Raw genomic sequence first — 22,677 nt, forward strand, 5'->3', positions numbered from 1 at the left:
TGTTTACCCGAGTCCAACGCCGGCATCTCCACATCATGACTACCGCCGATTAGTGTCAGCCACAGACTGGTACAAATCAACGGTGCAAATTACAGTGAAGCTCAAACCATGGGCAAGTGTGCATAAGAGTGGCACAGTGGTTAGCACTGTTGCTTCACAGTGCCAGGGACCCTGGTTCGATTCCTGGCTTGGGTCACTGTCTGTGTGGAGTCTGCACGTTCTCCCTGTGTCTGCGTGGGTTTCCTCCGGGTGCTCCGGTTTCCTCCCACAGTCTGAAAGACGTGCTGGTTCGGTGCATTGGCTATGCTAAATTCTCCCTCAGTGTACCCGAACAGGCACCGGAGTGTGGCGACTAGGGGATTTTCACAGTAACTCCATTGCAGTGTTAATGTAAGCCTTACTTGTGACTAATAAATAAACTTTACTTATGACTGCAGCCAGCTCTCAAACACACATTGGGGCGTCCAACAGGGTCTTTGGTTTGGCTTCTGAGGGATTTTTTTTGCACCGAATGTGCCTTTTCATGGGACGAGGTTTTGGAAAGCTCGACTCTGACACTGGCCAGGTTACGGGCAGAGTTTGAATTAGAGCCACGTTGCTGTCCGACTGTGTCTCAGTAGGAAGTCTCACAACACCAGGTTAAAGTCCAACAGGCTTATTTGGAATCACGAGCTTTCGGAGCGCTGCTCTTTCATCAGGTGAGTGGAGAGACACTGAGGTGAGGAAGGAGCAGTGTTGTGAGACTTCTCGCGGTGCCCACCCCAGTCCAACCCCGGCATCATGTGTCTCAGCCTCAGTGTGCACGCTGCCTCCTTCCAAAATGCTCTCTCTCTCCTTTATCTCTCATTCTCTATCCATCTCTCACTAGTCTCACAACAGTAAGAAGCCTCACAACACCAGGTTAAAGTCCAACAGGCTGATTTGGTAGCTACTAAATAAACCTGGTGTGGACTTTAACCTGGTGTTGTGAGGCTTCTCACTGTGTTTACCCCAGTCCAACACCGACATCTCCACATCATCTCTCACTACATCTCCCCATAATTTCCCCTCTCTATCCTTTCTCTCTCTCTCTTCCTATGCTTTTCTCTCCTCTTCCATCCTCTCTCTATCCCTTTTACTCTATCCATTTCTCTCCTTTCTTGCTCTGTCATTTATTTGCTGTCCTTTTCTCTCTCACTCTCTCTATCCTTTCTCTTTCTCTCAATCCCTCTCTCCCTCCTTTCCCATCCTCTCTCTTTCCCTCTCTCTATCTCTCCTTCTTTCTGATTGGTCAGGCAAAGGCTTTCCCACGCTGATGTCACCGAGCAGCCGGGACCCCCCTTCCTCCTGATTGGTCGCCGGCCGCAGGAACTGTCCAATCACCCCCGCCGGACTTTTCAATCCTGTGCCCGATTGGTCGGACCAGTGCCCGCTGCCTATTGGCTGTCCCGGCAGAGTAGGGGCGGGGCTGGAGAAGGGGAGGCGGTGATTGGTTCGCTCTGAAGGAGTCTGAGAGCTGATTGGCTGATCGGGGTCGGTGCGCTGTGATTGGTCGCCTGGGCAAATCCTGGACTATGATTGGTTGGTCCTGCCAGTGTTGGCGGTGATTCGTTGTTAGAGTCACTGCGAAGCGCTGATTGGTTCCCCGGGCCGGTTCTGGGCGGTGATTAGGTGTAGGGGTTTCGGTGCTGATCTCTGATTGGCCCCTGGCTGTATTCGTGGGCTCTGATTGGCTTCCCTGGCTCGGTTCTAATTGGCTGTTTAACCGGCCGTCGGACTGCGATTGGCTGTTAATGTCTGTGCGTGGATTGGCTCGTCAGATCCAGAATCGGGCGTTGAATGGTTCGCTGCAGCGATGCTGTTGTGTGATTGGCTGCGCGGGCCTGAACTTTGATTGGCTTTAGATGCCAGAGCGGGGCTGTGATTGGGTATCAGGGTCGGGCTGTAATTGGTTGTTCCAGCCAGTTCCTGGCGTTGATTGGTTCGTTCTCTGCAGGTAGCTAGCCTGTGATTGGCTGTGGATGCCGGTACCTGTTTGTGATTGGCTGTGGGTGCCGGGCTGTGATTGGTTTCCAGGGCCGGTGCTGGGCTGTGATTGGTGGCGGTGCCGGCGGGCCGGGCCGGCGGGAGGTGCTGTCCGCTCAGCTCTGTCCGAGTGAGGAGCGGGAGCGGTGGCGGCGCTCGGTGCGGCTGTGAGGCGCTCGTTGCTGCGGCTCGGTGCGGCGGCACGATGGCGGCCCCGGCGTGCGGGCGGCGGTTGGCGCGGCGCTCGCGCTCGGCGGCGCTGCTGGCGCTCAGCGTGCTGCTGCTGCAGACCGCGCTGCTGCTCTGGAACTTCAGCAGCCTGGACGGAGAGGGCGAGAGCGGCACCCAGCACACCGCCCGGAACATCCGAGAGGCGCCCCGGAGAGGAGCAGCCTTCCCCGGCGACGCTCTGGTATGTGCTCCCGCTCCCTCAGGGCGCTGCAGCGCGGCGGCGCCGGGCAGGATGGTGCTGATGCTGAGAGACTCTCACCCCCCAACCCCCCACCCCCTGGCCCTCACCCCCTGCCCCTCACCCCCTCCAGCATCCCCTCCTCACCATCCCCCATCACTGTGTCCCGTCCCAGCTGGACATTAGCCACCCACCCCCGACACAGGCGCACACACACAGCCCAACACACAGATACAGACCACCCCCTCCCCCCCCACCAAACACCCACACACACACCTAGACATAGATCGCCATACAGAGCCCACCCCCCACACATACACCCCAAACACACATCCTCACACAGACCCCCGTGGTACACCCTCCCAAACAGCGACCCCCACATACAAACCCCCCCCCCCCACACAGACACAGTCCCCACACAGACAGACCCCCACGTACAACCCTCCCAAACACAGACCCCCACACACAAACCCTCCCACACACATCCTCTCACAGACCCCCTCAAACACAAACCCCCCACACACACAAACCCCCCACACACACATCCTCAGACCCACACACACAGACCCCCAAACACAGACCCCCACACACAAACTCCCCCCACATGCACAGACAGACCCCCCCACACACATGGAAGACCCACACAAATAGACCCCCAGGGTACCCCCACTGCAGCTGCTGCAGAAATACATCTCTGATCAAACCCCAGCCTCTCGACTGTCCTCCCCGAAACCCCCATCTTCCTCCCTCTCCCTCCTCCTCCCTCTCTCCTCATTCATTCATTCATTGAAATTCAAACAGGATCTCAGTCAGTATTATTTATTTTTTATTTTTGCAGACATGTCTCCTGATTTAATGCTTCCTCCCTCCCCAGAGTGTTCAGGGTTCTGATTTACCCAGTTAATATCTGCTGGGTGAGAGGACAGAGAGGCAATTTTCTAACAGTACGTAGACAGACCCTCACTCCATTGCATGGAGCTGCACAGGGACAGCATCGAGTTGTGTTTAAACTGCAAAATCTCATCATCTTCACATTGGGTGTCACGTTGCTATCACAGGGCTGGAAATTGTAGAGAAACGAGTATTTGGCATTTTACTATCAATAGTGCGGTGAAGTTACCCCACAGTGTGGTTCAGGAGTGCCTGGCTGTCTGTTTGATGCTCTCTCTGTGTGTTGTCCATAAGGTGCTTCCCCCATTTCTTTACTGTTTAGAATCAGACTCTGATTTGGGAAGTAGTTGTGAGACGCAGCTTCAAATATTAAGAAGGCTCTCAGCCCAGCACCCATTATTGCTGAGAATCATCTTTGCAAAATGGAAAGTTGCAGTCAATAGTGAGGTTCTTGTTATCCTCGGCGAGCATTGCAGTGCTGCTCGTTTGTCCCCCCTCTTGTGTTCCTCACTGTTGAGATGGGAAGGCGGCTCTGACCGAGCGAGACTGGTCTCTCCCCTCCTGTGCTGTCCAGTGCAGCTTCGGCTGGTTCCTGTGCAGAATGAGAGTGAATCTTGCTGTGCCGGAGCCTCTCCACATTCAGCACCGTGTGCAAGCCACGGGAGCTGTTACAGACACTGCTGGATATACTCTCTAGATTAATGCTCATCTCTTAATCTTAAAGATGACAGAATACCCGAGCGCTGTCCAACAGGGGAGGGGGGGGGTTAGGAATTTACCCACCGCGGGGGAGTGAGGGGAGAGAGAAACGAACCCTGTACATCCCACACAGCTGAAACTCAGGTTAAATGCAGCATTGTCATGACTTCTGAATGAAGAAAGGAGACCGGCCTCTCTGTGAATGAATGACATTGTCAGATCACCAAGAGTGCGCTCTGTAATGTCAAATCAACAGGACTAGACAGCCCATCCTTCAGTCAGACTGAACGTCCCTGGTAGGAAGCTACACACAGTCACAGCAGCAGGAACAATCCCTCTGTCGGACTGTGCAGCAGTGTGAGCTCTGATTTCACTCCGCTTCGCCACAAAGGAGAGCAGGAGGGCCAGATGGTGATTTATGAGGAGGGTTCCCTAGAGCTGGAGCCCAGCGCTTAACCCATTTTCCCCAGTCTGAAGCTGGGTTTTCGGGGGTTTTGATGGATATTTTGGAGACAGATGTTCTGCCAATGCTGTAAATCGAAATAAGAACTGTAGGAACTTCCCACAGTCTTACAGATCAGAGTCTGACCCCTTTCGAGAAGGCAACACGGGAAGCACAACGAGGAACCCACCCGGACTATTTGCCCCATTATAACAAGTCAGCTGTATGATCAATCCATATGCAATGGGGGGGGGGGGGGGGGGTGGAAAAGCTCAAATGACTAATGGGCAAGAAACAACATTTAACATCTGTAAGAAAAACAGTGGCAGTCCGGTGCTGGTCTTTAAGTCTGCCTTAAATCTCCCAAGTTCAGTGTATATCTGTCAGGGAAAGCTGGAGAGATTAGTCTGGTTGTTTTATTCAGAAAAAAAGCAACACATCTGGTTCTGTCAGAGAGACAGCTAGAAATATGATTTAATGATGTAAATCACAAAGAAAGATGTGGTTAACACTGATAGTAAAGGGAAGGCAAACAGAGAGCTGCCTCGCATTAGAGAATCGGTCAACGAATAGCCCTGGCTGGATCATAAAGACAGAGGTGGAAATAGGGTTCAGTCATTCCAAAGTGGAGGGTAGACGGTGGAGTGCGGTGGGTTCGTTGAAAGAGGGGTAATGTCGACAGGTGTTTTGCTGTTGAGCCAGGTATTAGTAGAAGTGAAGATAATTGGGGGGGGGGGGGTGGTTGTAGATAGTTCTGACGGATTTTGGAGGCAGACAGTGATACGGAGGTTGAGTGATGACGGGGTGAGTGGGGTGTGTGTGAGGAGACAGGTTTGAGTCCAAGAAATGGACAGAAACTGAACTGTGCTGGCAGAGATGGTTGTGACTGTGATGTGAAGAATGAGGAATCATTGTGCACTCTGCTAGGAAAGGGGGGCATGGGGATAGAGATGGTTCTGACAAAGGATCATCCTGACTCGAAACGTTAGCTCTATTCCCTCTCTCCACGGGTGCTGTCGAACCTGCTGAGACTTTCCAGCATTTTCTGTTTTTGATGGTTCTAGGTGGGTTAAGAGATGTGGACAAGAGATGGTGATGATTCCAATTGGTGTCTGTGAAAGTTAGAAGTCAGGTCTGTGGTGATCATTGTTAGGGAAGGAGGTTGAGATGGTTGGGATGACAGGCTGTTGGATAGTGATGTGTCCCCTTGCTGAATAACGTCTGGCTGTTTTGGGGAGGTAATCCTGAATTCAGCATTGAACTGTTGAGTTGTGCTTCAAGGAAGTTTACACCATTTCAGAGTTACAGTTTGTCACACTCACCTGGCTATGAATTGGCTTTCTGTTGAGATCTTTGGTGGCCAGTTTTAGTGGTGAGATGCAAAGCAGCTTTTACAGTGCACCGGGCAGTGGAAGCTGAAAGGATTGTCTGCTCAGTATGTACATACCAAGTAAAAAAATGTCAGCAGTTTAATAGTGGAAGTGATTCATACAGTATGCCTTTCCTTTCTTCATACTGACAATGCATTGTACATTTAACCATCTGCCATGCTGCTTTTAATACAGTAGATTATTTAAATATTTTTAAGAGACCAGCTATTTAACTGGGTTATAATTATGGGAAGACATTTTATTGGGCACAATTTCACTCTTCTGTTCTTTTGACCTCGCACGTGTAAGAACATTTTGAAATATAGATTTTTTAAAAAAGCCTTGCTGTGTATGTCACGGGGAATGTTCATGAACGGATTCAATGACTATTGAAATAGTCCACACAAAATCAGGCCACTTGATATTGTGAATTTGTGAAGAAAATTATCTTTTTATAATATAAAATCCTCAATGTGAAATGAAATTGTTAGCTGCATCACTGATGTAGCAGATTATATTGAGGGCTCTCTGACTCCAGCTGACTGGGGTCGTCAGTTGGGTTCAAAGTTGGACTTGTGCATCCCTCCGCACTGAGCTTGCCCTCATTTCCCTTGGGGTAAAGTCAAATAATAGTAGTAATGGTGGTGATTTTAATTTTTTTTCCTGAATCTCTTTCGGAGAAAGTCATTGTATGATTTTAAAGTGCTCTTTAATATTCCCTGCAATATTTAGCTTCAGATTTGAGAGGTTGATGCTAGGATGTTGACCTGAGGTTGAGGGAGCTGTGAAACTAACCTTTAGGTGATGTTTGATGCACAAGCTCTGGAGGCAGTAGCAGCTCCAGGGTTAGTTCTGCCACTCTGCTGTGGCATTGCGGTGCGATATAGTCCTGCATTATAATTGTCTGGATGTCTTTTCCCCCAGCTCTCTCCATTACTGTGCAGTCATTCAACATCTAGCCCTTATTGGAGACTTCCCTGTCACTTTTTATTGGCTCTAATTGCTTAATCTCAATTATCAAGTAAAGGTCAATGTCCCGAAAGCCAATTTAACCCAGTACAGTGCTGTCATTTAATGTGAGAAAATAAAGTCACCATTAAAGGAGTAGGATATAGAATTGCTTTTTAAACCCTGGCTGTATTAAGCTGCAAGTACAGCAGTCACCTCATCAGATGCTGTAATCTTAATTGTCATTCCTTAGGAGTATTTCTGCAAACAATGGTTAAACATCAAATTAAAAATATAATAATTATTTATATATTTTTAAATTGGCGTTTTATAACAATGGGAAATCTGCTGCAGTGTTTGTGAAATCTGCCTGTCTCTAAGCTGTATGTGACAAACAATCTCGATCCTTTCACAGCTTAACGCGTTGTATTTTCTGAGATTGGTAACGTTTAATTGATAGGTCACGATGAGAATTGCCAACACGTAACTTCACCACTGGCAGAATCTCATTGCATCATCGAATTATCAATATTACAAACCAATTAAGGTTTCTAGTTAAATGATCAATCTTAGTAAATCAGAATGATGATGGAGTTATTTGTAGAATGGATTTGAAGTTGATTTGAAACTGTTATAGATGTGCTGCCAGATCTTGTTCTGCTAGTCACCCTTGTGAAGCAAACAGGTCTCTGGTTTTTCACATAACTGCAGTAACTGCACAATTTGATTCAATATGTACAAAGAGCCTTGGGATATTTCCTGGGGATAATGAGAAGATTTGATATAAATGATATTCTATCTGTGCATATTAAAGAGCTGCCGTTATTGCGAGAATGCAGTAATGACTCCCATGCAAGGTGACTAGGACACCACGCCAGCCAAATATTGGGGAAACCTTTGTTTCAATTTGTAAATTTTTGGAAGCAAATTTGATATTCAAATTAATTTGCTGATGTTGGCAGCTCTGCTTAAGTTAGTGCATTTGAAATTTCCCTGTGATATTGCTTCGCAGATGCACAGATCTCGCCTATATCTCACCCTGTTCTGGTATGGTGTTGAGTGGCACTCTAGCTGTGCAACAATCAGCATTCGTGTTAAAATCTACAAAAATCAATTATGAATTGCTTCTAATCAGGCTTCAGCTTTAACAACATTGCTGGTGTTTCCATCAGTACAAATGATGTGGTACACAGCTGCTACTGTACCACCGTGGCTGCACATCTGGTGACTGGAATCAGCTAATATATCTAAAACCATGTTGCTGATGTATTATGTGATCGGGTCACAAACTGTGAAAATGAGTTAATACTGGTATATATTTGCAGCGCTCTGCATTCTTTCTGATCAAACTGATGTTTATTTATTAGTGTCACAAGTAGGCTTACATTAACACCGCAATGAAGTTACTGCGAAAATCCCCTAGTCACCACAATCCGGCCCTGTTCAGCTACACTGAAGGAGAATTTAGCATGGCCAGGGCGGCACAGTGGTTAGCACTGCTGCCTCACAGCTCCAGGGACCCACGTTTCATTCTCGGCTTGGGCCACTCTGTGTGGAGTCTGCACATTCTCCCTGCGCCTGCATGGGTTTCCTCCGGGTGCTCCTGTTTCCTCCCACAGTCCAAAAATGTGCAGGTTAGGTGAGTTGGCCATGCTAAATTTTCCCTCAGCGTAGCCAAACAAGCGCTGGAGTGTGCCGTCTACGAGAGTTTCACAGTAACTTCATTGCAGTGTGAATGTAAGCTACTTGTGACTAATAAATAACTTTACTTTTAATTTGCAATGCACCTAATCAGCACGTCATTTGGACTGTGGGAGGAAACGGAGCACTCCGAGGAAACCACGCAGGCACGGGGAGAACGTGCAGACTCCTCACAGACAGTGACCTGAGCCAGTAATCGAACCTGGGTCCCTAGCGCAGAATGGTTTTAATGGAGAATAATGCCATGTGCTGATATCTGATGGCATCGGGGCAGTCCACACTGCCGCTATCCATGAACACATTCTGACAGCAAATTGACCTTCTAAATACTCTTCCAGTACCTTAGGCTGAAATGAATCAGTGGGTTTGATTGTATTTGACTTAATTGCGAACTAGTAAGCTAGTAAAATATCCTTAAACCAATGCAAAAAGAAAATGTTAATCAGCATTAATATTTGCGCATCTGTTAAGATCATAAACACATTATTATTTATTAGCGCACCAGGACACATTTCTGGCCCCACTACCAATTGAAAAGTCTGACCGAAGTGTCAGGAAGTTACTGAGGCGTCAAACATCATGATAAGCTTCATTCTGCCCTCTTTGGATGTCCACACCTATGCAGTTGTTGGAAATGGTAACTGAATCATTGACAGCTACACTATCTGATTGACATCAAGTCATGGCAGTGGGAGGACAGAACGGTTTAGTTTTGGCCCTACAACACAAATTCCATTCCTTTTCCCTTCCTCTTCCCATCCAGTAACAAATATTTAGTGTCTATCTTCACAGTGGAAAACACAAGTTACATACCAACAATGGAGTGTAACCTGGGGTCTGTTAGGAGTGAGGAAATTAAGATAATTAATATTAGTAGAGAAAATGTACTGGAGAAACCCCAGGGACTAAAATCCCCAGGACCTGATGACCCACATCCTAGAGTTCTTAAAGAGATAGCTGTGGAGATAGTGAATGCACTGGCAATGATTCTATAACAGTCTCAGTGGATTGGAAATTAGTAAATGTACCATTAAAAAAGGAGGGAGAGAGAAAATGGAGCTACAGATCAGTTAGCCAACATTAGTCATTGGCAAAATGTTAAACTGTTAAGGATTTTTTAAACAGTGCACTTAGGGAAGTATAGTGTGATTAGAACAAGTCAACATGGTTTTATGAAAGGAAATTCCTGTTTGACAAATTTGTTGGTGTTTTTAAGGATGTAGCTAGTAAGGCGATGAAGAGGAACCATTGCTATAATAATCTTGGATTTCTGAAAGACATTCAATAAAATTCCACACAAAAGATTAATACACAAGGCACGGGCTCTTGGGTTCAGGGTCATATGTTAGCATGGATGGAGGGTTTGGGTAAATGGGGCAGTTTCACGTTTGCAAGCTGTGACGAGTGGAGTGTTGCAAGGTTTAGTGCTGGAGCCTCAGCTATTAAAAACTTGGATGAAGAGACAGAGATCATGTATCACTAAGTTTGGTGATGACCCAAAGCTAGGCAGATGCAGGCTGCAAAGAAATAGAGATAGGTGAAGTGAGTGGGCAACACAGATGGCGTATATTGTGGGAAAATGTGAGGTTCTTCACTTTGATCACAGGAATTAAAAAACAGAATATGTTTTGAATTGAGATTTGTAAATATTGATGTTCAGAGAGACTCATACAGAGAACACAAAGTTAGCATGCAGGTGCAACAATTAGGAATGAAATGGTATTTTGTCTTTTTCTTTGCAAGGGGATTGGAGTACAGGAATAAAGAAGCCCTGCTACAGTTGTGAATTGTATGGGGCTTTGGTGAGACCACATCTGGAAAACTGCAGTTTTAGTCTTCATATTTAAGAAAGGATATACTTGCATTGGGAGCCATGCAGCTAATGTTCACTCAGCTGGCCCCTGGATTGTGATAGGCTGAGTAAATAGGCCCATGTTTTCTGGAGTTTAGAGGTTGAGGAGCGATCTCACTGAAACATTGAGGTTAATGAAGGAGCTTGACAGGATAGGTACTGAGCGGTGGATCCCCTTTCTGGGACATCTAGAACATGGGGCGCAGTCTCATGATAAGGGGTCGATCATTTAGGACTGAGATGAGAAATTTCTTCACTCAAAGGGGTGTGAATCTTTGGAATTCTACAACAAGAAACAAACCAAAGCTCAAGTAAGTGAAGGGACATAGTTCAGATTTTAAAACCATACACACAGGAAGCTGAAGAGAAGGAACAGGATATTGGGAGCAGATGGGAGATTGGAGCTGAAGTGCAGGATCAGCCATGACCTTAGTGATCAACCAGCCATACATCATCTTCGTCGCCAAGACTGCTTAGTGCCCACCTCAGTCCTATTTTCACCTAGACCCAATCTTTATCACCTCTAGGCCCCCTTTCTGTGCGATTGTCCTTGTTGACTCATTTTATAACCTCCATCATATTCAAAAATCAACCACCCATATCCTTTCATTCAGTATGTCTTTTTCATGGTCTATACCGGTCTCACGCCTCCAAAGTATAGCAATGTCCTCCAGCCTTGGACCCCTTCAGTCTTCCAACTCTGGCCCCATCTCAGGTGGAGATCCTTCGGTCATCTCAGCTCCGCTGATCTGTCTGCCTTTCCACCATTGAAAGCTTTCTTAATACCAGCCCTTGGACCATCTGAGATTTTCCAGCATTTTCTGTTCGTTTCAGATTCCAGTATTCCGAGTATTTAGCTTTTATCTTTCTGTTACTTGTTTCATCTGTTTCTATCCCTCTCATAATACAGCTTGGGACATTTCCTATGTAGGAAGCATTTATATAAATTTAAAATTCTCATTATTATCCATTTTCACAGTCTCCCATGATAGCCTGATGCCTCCATTGTCCCCACAGGCTCCCATGTAGCCTGTTCCTTCTCTTCATCTTCCTGTGTGAATGCTTTTTCAGTCTGAACTATTTACATTCAGTTGCTTGAGCTTTGTGTCTCCTTGTAGGTTGGTGATTGAATGTTACTACATCTCAAATCACCTGCATCAGAATCTTAAATATCTCAATAAGATTAGCTCTGAGATTTCCCCCCTGCATCAATATCCCCAGTTTCCATAGCTTCACCTGTGATGTGTTGTCCTTCACAGAACCCTTTTCACTGACGGGAGCCTGCACCGTGGAGTGCAGATTGGAATTACATACGGTATTCCAAGCGGAGCCTGCACTAGTCTTCCACTTTTTGCTTTCGCTAATCTTTCAAAGCTACCAGAACAATAATTGTTTGGCTTGTGTCTGTAAAATATTTGTGGATAGTGTAAAGTTCATTGTAATACCGAGGCAACACATGTTGCTGTTCCCTTTAGTTTGAGTGGAGACAAAACAGCAAATTGCCATCTATAGAGGCATAAGGCTGGAATATCTTTCATACTGTTAAGTATTAGGAGGCAAATCTTCTTAACTTCTGGTCTAATCCACAGTAAGCCATATTAAACTGTTAAGCAGCTTAGGTGATTAACCGTGAAATGCATTAAGATATATACTGTGAAGATTTGAAATCTGCACCCTTTAATACAAGCTGAAAGATATTATTTTAGAAGAAATACTGTTCGTCAAATTGCTAATTGTTTTTTTACATTTTGAAACAACAAAAAAAAAGGATTTGACAAAATGTTCTTGGACAAAAATATGATTATTAAGTCATTTGCATATTTTGGTGAAACTGAGCAGCGCAGGCCACAGGAATTTATTAGTGTCACAAGTAGGCTTACATTAACACTGCAATGAAGTTACTGTGAAAATCCCCTAGTTTCCACACTCCAGCGCCTGTTCAGGTACACTGAGGGAGAATTTAGCATGGCCAATGCACCCTAACCAGCGCATCTTTGGACTGTGGGAGGAAACCGGAGCACCCGGAGGAAACCCACGCAGACACGGGGAGAATATGTAGACTCTGCCCAAACAGTGACCTAAGCCAGGAATCGAACCCGGGCCCCTGGTGCTGTGAGGCAACAGAGCTAACCACTGTGCCACCGTTCCACCCTATTTGGTGTCAATACTGTGAAGGTGTCTTTTAATGTATGGATTACTCATACTGGAGTTCATTAGTAAAATCATTCAATTAATGATTCAAATAATTAGACTGAAACATTGCGGAATGGAGGCCATTCAGCCCGTGTGCCTGTGGACCTTTTTAATATCTAATCACTTAATTTTTGTTGATTCACAATTGACCCCTGAGTGTGAGAGGTCAGTATTTAACCTTCCCACCTGGCAAAGCAGTTTAAATTCAAAGTGGCCCCAACCTGCCCTGATCGGCTGACCCATCCCTCCCTAACTTGCGGTTCTGAGGCACAATCTCACTTTCCCTCCTGATTGCGAGCTGTGATTCCCCCCCCCCCCGCCCCACCGTCAATCTGACCAACCGCCAGGTGGGGAAGTGGAATAAAAATGGTGCTAATGCGGCCCAGCAGTTAAATTTAGCTGTCCTTGTACCCCCTCCAGAATTTCCAGGGTACTCCCATGCCCCTGCTTTAACCCCACCTCTCTCCTGAGGCACTGATGCAAACTGATGAAACTCTGTGATACTCAGCTTACCAACTAATGATGGATGACTCAGCTTTACATTTGTCCACTTGCGGTTCCTGATTAGTCCAAACAGCAGTCCAGTACTTGACCCATTCGTGACACAGATTAAAAGCTCTGCCCTCTGCCTTGATCACCTGCTTCTATTTTTGGACGAGTATCCGTATTTGTTAATTGTCACATTGAACAATCTAATCACATTTCCCCTTTCCTTCAACTAATGTCTAAAACTTGGGGTGGCACAGTGGTTAGCACTGCTGCCTGACAGTGCCAGGAACCTGGGTTCGATTCCCGGCTTGGGTCACTGTGTGGGTTCTCCCTTTGTCTGTGTGGGTTTCCTCCAACAGTCTGAAAGACGTGCTGGTTAGGTGCATTGGCCATGTTAAATTCCCCCTCAGTGTAGCCGGAGCGTGGCGACTAGGGGATTTTCACAGTAACTTCATTACAGTGTGAATGTAAGCCTTACTTGTGACTAATAAATAAACTTTAAAAGAATATAATTGTGGACAATGATGGATGAAGTTGGACCCGTAATGTTCCATTCTGTTCAGATGATTTGAGTAAGATTCTAAATCAGCATATTTTATCAACATTTGTGTACCTGCAGTCTTTTTTGCTCAGACTGGGCCTTATTTTTGTTTACTATTTTTACTGATAATTCTAGGAAATGATGAAAGTTTCTATTTGACATTTGAATGAATACAATTCTACATATTTATTTCCCTCATCCATTAGGCAGTGATTTTAATACATTCTTATTTCTGCTCTCCATTAGAACGCAAACACAATTCGTCCACTAATAATGCAGTAATTTGTTAATGTGAGAGGTCATGATTGAGTAGCTCACATACTGCCAGAGTTTCATGGAGAGCTTCCTTTGCTGAACATAACTGCATTGTGACATTGTAGAAAACCTTTGATTTGCTCTTGATGTTGTATTGAGATTTGGAAACCATTTCCCCCCAATTATTTTATCCAGCAATGAATAAGCACAGTAAAACTGGGACAATCTTGCTGAAAGCTACAGATTGATTAACTTTTTCAATCGTGGACTGTAAGTGACCTTGCAATGAAAGATAGTTGAGAGAATATTGCACCAGCCTCAGTCCTACATGGCAAGCCTAATGCAACAGCTTGTCGAGAGTGCAGAGAATGTCACGTGGAATTGCGAGGCCGATTGCAGATAGAGCTGGCTAGGGAGACAAACCTCTGTTCAGACAAATGCTCCCCTAATATTGACTCCTGTCTCACTCTTGAGCAGAATTTTGGGATTGGCATGGCAATCTCGTCATCCTTTTGGCCTCCTTTACAGGACACATACAATTTCTTCATCAGTGAGGGCAAAGAAGCAGAGCTGTTTGCACTACTTGAGTGTGACAGCTGGTGTAAGTGATGCAACTGTCTGACTTCAGAGCCAGCTGTGTATTTGATCCAATTGTTGACAAGCCCACAAAGAATTGCCGAGCAGTTCTGGGTAAAGAAGGGGGTTGCATTGAAATCAGTTTCTTTGCAGTTTAATTCTGAAATCTCTGCTTTTCTAAAATGCTTCCATAATTTTTCAAAGCTTCTATCCCGAATGAAACTCGATGGAGCACACTGACATAATTAAGCTCCTGGGTACCAATCTTCTGAAATGGAGTTAGATAGAATGGATAAGTGAGTTTGGGGTTTTGTTCAGTTGATTAATGGGCTGCCTTAAATTCATTTAATTAGTTTATGGGTCAGAGAAACTTGATCAACTTTTTCTGCTGAATTTGGAGGCCAAGATTGAAGAGATGATTGCTGATCACGTGTAGTTCTTGTAGTAACCAGTTCTGCAGCCTATAATAGCTATCATCATCATCTTCACTCTATTGAGCCTTGCTGGTGTCCAGTGCTTGGTACATTAGATATCCCTTCACCTTGGTTTCTCAATTGAAAAAATAACTGTGTTGACTCGAGATCACAAACCCAGCATTAGTAGATATATATTGCTTTGTCCTGGCTTAATTTCACAAAGTGTTGACTAAGATCAGTTTAAGTATTAGTGTCACAAGTAGGCTTACATTAACACTGTAATGAAGTTACTGTGAAAATCCCTGAGTCGCCACACTCCGGCACCTGTTCGGGTACACTGAGGGGGAATTTAGCATGGCCAATGCACCTAACCAGCATGTCTTTCGGACTGTAGGAGGAAACCGGAGCACCCGGAGGAAACCCACGCAGACACGGGGAGAACGTGCAGACTCCACACAGGCAGTGACCCAAACCAGGAATTGAACCCGGGTCCCTGAGGCAGCAGTGCTAACCACTGTGCCACCCACGATATCCAGTAATGAAATAACAATTAGCCAGACTCCAGTTATCCCATTTTCTAAGTTGACTCTTATCAGAAAATTCACTACCCGGGTTAATACTGTAGCACCGATTGGTTTTGCTTCTTATATCAGTGTCTTTTAACAATATGCTCAGTTTGCAATTATTCTCTGAATAGTTGCAATTCTGATCTGTGGTGAGGGTGGGACGGTTAATTTTAGTTTTCCGGTAAGGTGGCAATTCACTGAAGGTGAAACCAACATTTGGTTTAACTGTGAGTGTATGAATTTTGCACCATTTTATTTTTACTGAGCTATCCAAATTCTGTAATTGTATTCACAAGAAATTAAGTACATGATGCATTTTCCACGGACAACACGAAATCCCAACAGGTCCTGGAGGGACAAAGGAATTTGTGGCTTTTCAGTTGTAACGTCAGGCAGTTGTTGGGTGTTACTTTAGATTTTCTGTTCCGTGGTGCTTGCAGTTCACTCCGTGAGCACGATGTTCAGCTGTCTTGCCAGAATCAGCACCTGCAATCAAATTGCATATAGCAAAGCAGCAAGTATGTTGAGAAGCAGGCCCTCATGGAGGGTCAGAAAGACCTGGGCCCATTCCAGCTTTTGAGGCCCTAGCCATAATAAAAAAAAGATGCATGATAATAAAGGGCACCAAAAGAGAGTGAGACATGATTTGATTTTTTTATTTAACAAATGCTTTTCCAGCCTTTCTCTGTGCAAATACACTAATTAGTGAGGAAAAATAAGCTTTTGTGCAATGTCATTGTTGACATTAAGCATGGCGCGACCAGTCAAACGCTCTTGTCTCATGGTTGAATGGTGACAGTTCTTTACCTGCTTCGACACACTGAAAGTGCACTCACCTTGAAGCCACTGATACAGACAAAAATACACAATGCATTTGTGATATTGGGAAGCAGCCTTGAGTCCAAGTTTGTGTCTTGAAGTAATTCCTTTAGCTTGCAATCCAGAGAAGAGTGTTTTCATTCTTCACACTTTGTTAAAAACTATCCATTATAAAGGATTATTGCGAACGAATAGCACAACAACTTCAACCATGTGCAAGCCCTATTGCCTTATTATCTGCATGTGTGCTTACACCCTCCGTCATAGGCCAATAGGATGGGCAGCACGGATGCTGCCTGATGTACGATACGGAGCAGCAAAACTTGCTTTCTTTTCCGATATTATTTCCTTATGTGCATAAAAACAAGTTGCAAAACTTATCAAATGCCAAACAGTTAACAATTGTCTAAATTTGAGGCCCCATTTGAACTTGAAACCCAGGCCAAATGGCCCTCCATAACCCATCACCAACACCTCCCCATCACCATCTGGCCTTTTGGAGGTGGTTTACCCAAGGAAAGGATTTGGTACAATGTCAATATTGTGCACTAATTCCTTGAAGATTTTGAAGTCATGTTTTAATCTTAAAATCTTTTAATGTTTTACACATTAGTCATTGCCCAAGATTGGAGTTAGCGATTTGATTTATCACTTGGCAGATTGTGATGTCAAACAATTTCCTCTTGGCTTAACTACTTTATGTTGTCGATGGTAAGTACGATTATATATTTTAACATTTAACTGTGACCTTTAACTAATTGATAACAGGCAGTGAGCTTTTGCCAGGAAAATCATCTGCTGCCTGTATTTCCCTCATTATTTCAGCATCCTTGTGACTTACTCAATCATTTAACACACACACATTGGCCAACAACGTATGTCCATTGTTAATTGTGTCCGATTTTGTGGAACTTTCTTCCCAAAACGAATATAATCCATTTTCACCATTTTTCAAAAAAGAATCTGTAACGTTCTAGAAGATTCTTCACAATATTTTGTACTTTCCACAAACTAATACTTTTTAAAATCAATCCTCATTCATAGAATCCTTACAGTGGAGGAAGCCATCCGGCCTATCGAGTCTACACCAGCAACAATCCCACCTAGGCCCTATCCCTGTATTTACCGTGCTAATCCCCCTAACATTAAAGGGGCATTTTAGCATGGCCAATCAACCTAACCTGCACATCTTTGGACTGTGGGAGGAAACAGGACCACCCAGAGGAAACCCATGCAGATACGGGGAGAACGTGCAGACTCCGCACAGACAGTGACCCAAGACCGGAATTGAACCTGGGTTCCTGGAGCTGTGAAGCAGCAGTGTTGACCACTGTGCCACCGTGTCGCCCGGGTCCCTGGAGCTGAGAGGCAGCAGTGCTAACCACTGTGCCATCCCGGGAAGGAAACCTGGCGTCCTTACCAGGGTGTGACTCCAGGCCCACTTCATTGAGAGTATTTTTTCCACTTACTCATGATGATAGGAACGGCACTAAGAATAGATTCCTGATACACAATGCATGTCACTCATCATTTGCTGAAAGGTTTTGATCTTTATGGTCACTCTCAGTGGCAAAATATTTGTCTTTTTGGATTTACAATTTATCACCATTTAACCCAGGAGCAATAATTTACACTGCTCTGTCCCACAAAGCCTGTTTTCTTGGCATTCATGTGATAGTAATTGTGACAGAAAAATAATGGTATTAACTTTGAGAACCCGCAATGCCAAAGGACATAATTTTGTTTCAAATACTGGGATTTGGATTGTGTTGGGGACTCCAGAACAAGGAGGTTTAACTTCAAAGTTAGAGCTAGGCAACTCAAATGAATGGTGGAGCAGGCTCGAAGGGCTGAATGGCTTACTGCTTCTAGTTTCTACATTGAAGACAAGAATCAAAATGCATTGCACATTGTTTCTCAATCAATTCTTCATCAATGAAACATTTCAATCTATAAATAAATCAATGTGGGTTCTCTTGACACAATTAGCGGGAAAATGTATTACCTGATTGGGAAGGTTTCACTTTTTTGTGCTGAAGTGATCACTATCTAGTAACTTGCTGCAAAATGAGTGCAGATTGTTTGGGAAGTGTTGATGCGAGTCCTTTGTAGGTGCAATGAGGTATCAGCATTGGTTGCCTGGAGTCAAGGTGTGAAATGGCCTTGAGTGAGGAGTGCTTCTGGAAATGTAGCCAATCATTGCCTTTGGGGTTAGAGGGGAGAAAACTGTGAATGGGGAATAAAAACAAAGGGTGTGATCTTACCGGCTGTGCACACCACGCTCCCGCTGCAGCACGATCAGAGAATTTCATGGCCAGGCAAGTCTCCGTTCACTGCAGCAGGATGGGAAAACCCCGCTGACCTGAACGGTGATAAGATTCCGGCCAAAATTCTGCAGATGCTGGGAATCTGGCAAAACCAAAAATGCTCATTAAACTCAGCAGGTCTGGCAGCATGAATGAGGAGAGAAACTGAGTTAATGTTTCAAGTCCCTGTGACTCTTCAGAGCTGGTGGCTGAGTTTTTCCAGCATTTTCTGTGAATGGGGAAGTATGGGTATGGAGGCTTGTATCTTTAAAAACTTTCATTGTTGTGACTTATAGTTGATACATTATTTCAGGTACATCAAAAAAAGGATAGACGTGCACACTCCATGAGCTCAAAATGCCGATCCACCAACTAAGTGCTGTATTTTGCAGTGTATTGTAGAAAATGCAGCACAGAATTTGCTCACAATGTGGTTCTGAAAACAGCTGTGATAATGGCCTGATCACCTGTATCAGTGAAATTGGCTATGGGCTAAATATTGGCCTAAGACTTTCTTCAAAATGGTACCATGGGATTGTTTTAAACATGAAAATCTATAGCTAGATACCATCAAACCTGCAGTTTTATTACTTTTTTTACCCGAGTCCGATCCCACATCTACTGCACAGTGTTGTTCTGTGTGGCCTTGGTGCATTGTAGACAAGGCGACACTTAATTAAACTGTTCACTGCCGGAGAATGATTCCTCTATGTCTTGTGTAATGAAATTGTAAAGATCAGATTTTTAGTTTTGTTACCCATAATGAAACCTTTGTCTAAAGGTTCTATATTCTAAATAGCTGGCAGCGTGTTTCAGCAGGTGATGCATTTTTGAGGTTTCACTGCAGCTCATCTGCTGCTTGTGTGTGACCCATACTTGCACTAACCACTAAACTGAAAATCTCTAAACGATTTTGCTTCCTAATTAAAATTATTGACAGCTAAAATTTCACTCTTTCATCGAATTGCTCGTTCGAAGCCAGCTGTTCTTTATATGATATATTATTATGTAATTTATGATGCTCACATTGAAGGAACAGAGAAAAAATTATATAGTACCAGTGAGAGGCCTGACAAACACTTGAAGACCTGAACAGACGGAGTACAGGAAAGAGATGGAGAATCTGGTGAACTGGTGCGATGACAATAATCTCTCCCTCAATGTCAACAAAACGAAGAAGATCGACTTCAGGAAGCGTAAAGGAGAACATGCCCCTGTCTACATCAATGGGGGCCGAAGTAGAAATTGTCGAGTTTTTAAGTGTCCAGATCACCAACAACCTGTCCTGGTCCTTCCATGCAGACCCTGTAGTTCAGGAAGCCCCACCAATGCCTCTACTTTCTCAGAAGACTAAGGAAATTTGGCATGTCAGCTACAACTCTCACCAACTTCTACAGATGCACCATAGAAAGCATTCTTTCTGTTTGTATCACGCAGCTTCTTTTGACTCCTGCTCTGCCCAAGACCGCAAGAAACTATAAAGGGTCGTGCATGAAGCCCAGTCCATCACTCAAACCAGCCTCCCATCCATTGACACTGTCCACACTTCCCGCTGCCTCAGAAAAGCAGCCAGCATAATCAAAGACCCCCACACACATGCTCTCTTCCACCTTCTTCCATCGGAAAAAGATACAAAAGTCTGAGATTGTGTACCAATCAATTCAAAAACAGCTTCTTCCCTGCTACCATCAGACTTTTGAATGGACCTACCTTGCATTAAGTTGATCTTTCTCGAGACCCTAGCCATAACTGTAACACTACATTCTGCACCCTCTCCTTTCCTTCTCTATGAACGGTATGCTTTGTATAGTACACAAGAAATAATACTTTTCACTGTACTAATACATGTGGTGATAATAATAAATCAAAACAAAACACTTGTGGTCAAATTGGTATTTTTAATGAAACGGTATTTCTTTAAATAGAGGATTTCTGGTTAGCCTGTCACCAAAGACTTTAACAGAATCAAAACTTCTCATTCTGCATAAAGTTGTCCATGTGTAAAAACAGACTGAGGATTAAAAGTGCAAATTGTGCCAGGAGTCTGATGTGACTTGTTTATAGTCATTGAATGTGAAAGGTGGATTGGGAGCTGTTACTCCCAGTTTGAAATGACACGTTTACATCTGATGGACTAAATATTATTCAGGGAATAAACACTCTGAAATCTGCCTGTTAGAATTTCAACATCTATCATCAAAGAAAACAGCCTCCTAACCACCAATCTTGTTCCATGACAAAGTCCTTATTTAGGATTTGAGTTTTACAGCAATATTATAATGGCGCCTTCCTTGAGTCACAGTTTGTGCAGTGGCATGCCCATTGGAGTTGGACTGTTGAAAATCTGGAGGGTATAGACTGTTAACATTTTCTTCATCTGTAGAATCAACGCTGCTCTTTGTTTAATTCACACAACAGCTTTCTAGAACATTTTCTTTCAAATCTAGTGAATCCTCATTTTTAGCACAAGGAATAGCTTTCGAATCAGTCATATTAAATAATAAAAGTGCTTTTTTGCCGCACTTAACCAATCCACCATCCCTCTCTCCTGTGCCAGCCAGCCCCCCCCCCCCCCCCCCCCCCCCCCAGCCCCCCATTTCCATTGACATGCTATCACCATCTTGATCTTGCTATCACCACCCTGCTCCCCTCAATCGCATCCTATCCCTCACGGTGGCACAGTAGTTAACACTGCTGCCTCACAGCGCCAGGGACCTGGGTTCAATTCCTAGCTTGGATCACTGTCTGTGCAGAGTCTGCACGTTCTCCCTGTGTCTGGTGCTCTGGTTTCCTCCCGCAGTCCAAAAGACATGCTGGTTAGGTGCATTGGCCATGCTAAATTCTCCCTCAGTGTACCCGAACAGGCGCCGGAGTGTGGTGACTCGGGGATTTTCACAGTAACTTCATTGCAGTGTTAATATAAGCCTACTTGTGACACTAGTAAATCAACAACAACATATATGATCCCTAAAGCCAAGATTGCTTTATTGTTGGGCTTTCCTCACCTTCTGTTGTTTCTGTTCTCTGCCAACCCCTGTCTCCCATCACCACCCTGCTGCCACCAGCAATCCTTTTCAGTTGCACATATGTCACATGCTTCAGTCTTTCCCACGGCCCACCATATGTGCCCAGGCATTGCCCACCAAATAAACCTACCAACCAGTGCGGCCCATAAACAGATCAATCAAAATAGCCCAGACAGACCAAAACTGAGTAATAGTAAAGACTACTGACAATGTTATAGTTCTTGTGCCACAGGATTTTTAACTAAAGCAGAGTAACAGATAGTAACGCGATAGGCCAGTGCTCACTGTTCACTCAGCCAGTGTGTAGAATCATAGAAACATACAGCACAGACGGAGGCTCTACGGCCCATTGTATTTGTACTGACGCGTAGAAATAGTTCTCCAATTAACCTAATTTCCCTTCTGTGTTATCATTGCCTTACAATCTTTTCCTTTTCAAGTAGTATTCAAGTTTAATGTTTTCATGCCCACTTTAATTTGCCTTGTGATATAGAACATGGCACAGCAGATGAATACAGTTATTGGGGGTGAAGTTGTGTATAATGCTAGGTACACGAGTGGAAGTTTAATCTTCTTTATGTTGACGCTTGCATTTTTTTAAAATTTAAAAGCTATAACTGGTTGTTAGAAATTTGAAAATCATCAAAAAACTTAGCTTTTGTTCAATTAACGAACTTGAATCAGAGTGCTGAATCTATTCAGAGTAGTTAAGCTGTAGCTTCTGAGTTCCCCAGCATGGATTTGAGAGGGTGCCCCAAAGATGCGCTGGAGAAACCCTCTTGGAATTTCAACAGTAAAGGTTTGCACAGAAATTGCTCAGAAGTGTTAACTTCCTCCTCTTCTGGGCAATTATCCCATCTAAAAATGACATAAATCACCAACTTAAAATGTGTTACTCAGAAAAAGAAGAATTAAAATCTTTTCTAACTTCTGAGTAACTACTATAAAGATCCAGACTAGCACCCTGTGGGATATATCCCCCACCCCTCCACCGCAGGCCTGTCTCCTTAACCAAATTGGCATCGCTCTGCTACCTGCCCCAACCCACGATTGTCCAAGCCCTCCACCACCGCAGGTTGTTCAACCCCGCCCTTCCCTATCTCTGATTCTGCCCCCCATCCCACCTCCCACCCCACCTCCCAACCCCCCACCCCATCTCCCCACCTCCCACCCC

The 22,677-nt window shown here is 44.5% G+C and overlaps 1 protein-coding gene across 1 annotated transcript in view; it reads left to right on the top strand.

Annotated features, from left to right (window-relative positions):
* The first annotated feature begins 2,134 nt into the window (after positions 1-2,134).
* xylt1 (xylosyltransferase I) overlaps positions 2,135-22,677 on the top strand; it is a 271,771-nt gene continuing 251,228 nt past the window's right edge. The window contains exon 1 of the mRNA XM_078240920.1: positions 2,135-2,416. Within this exon, the coding sequence (XP_078097046.1) occupies positions 2,210-2,416 (207 nt within the window). The 5' untranslated portion in view covers positions 2,135-2,209. The remainder of the gene's footprint in view (positions 2,417-22,677) is intronic.

Source organism: Mustelus asterias, chromosome 23, assembly GCF_964213995.1.
Source record: "Mustelus asterias chromosome 23, sMusAst1.hap1.1, whole genome shotgun sequence".
NCBI lineage: Eukaryota > Metazoa > Chordata > Chondrichthyes > Carcharhiniformes > Triakidae > Mustelus > Mustelus asterias.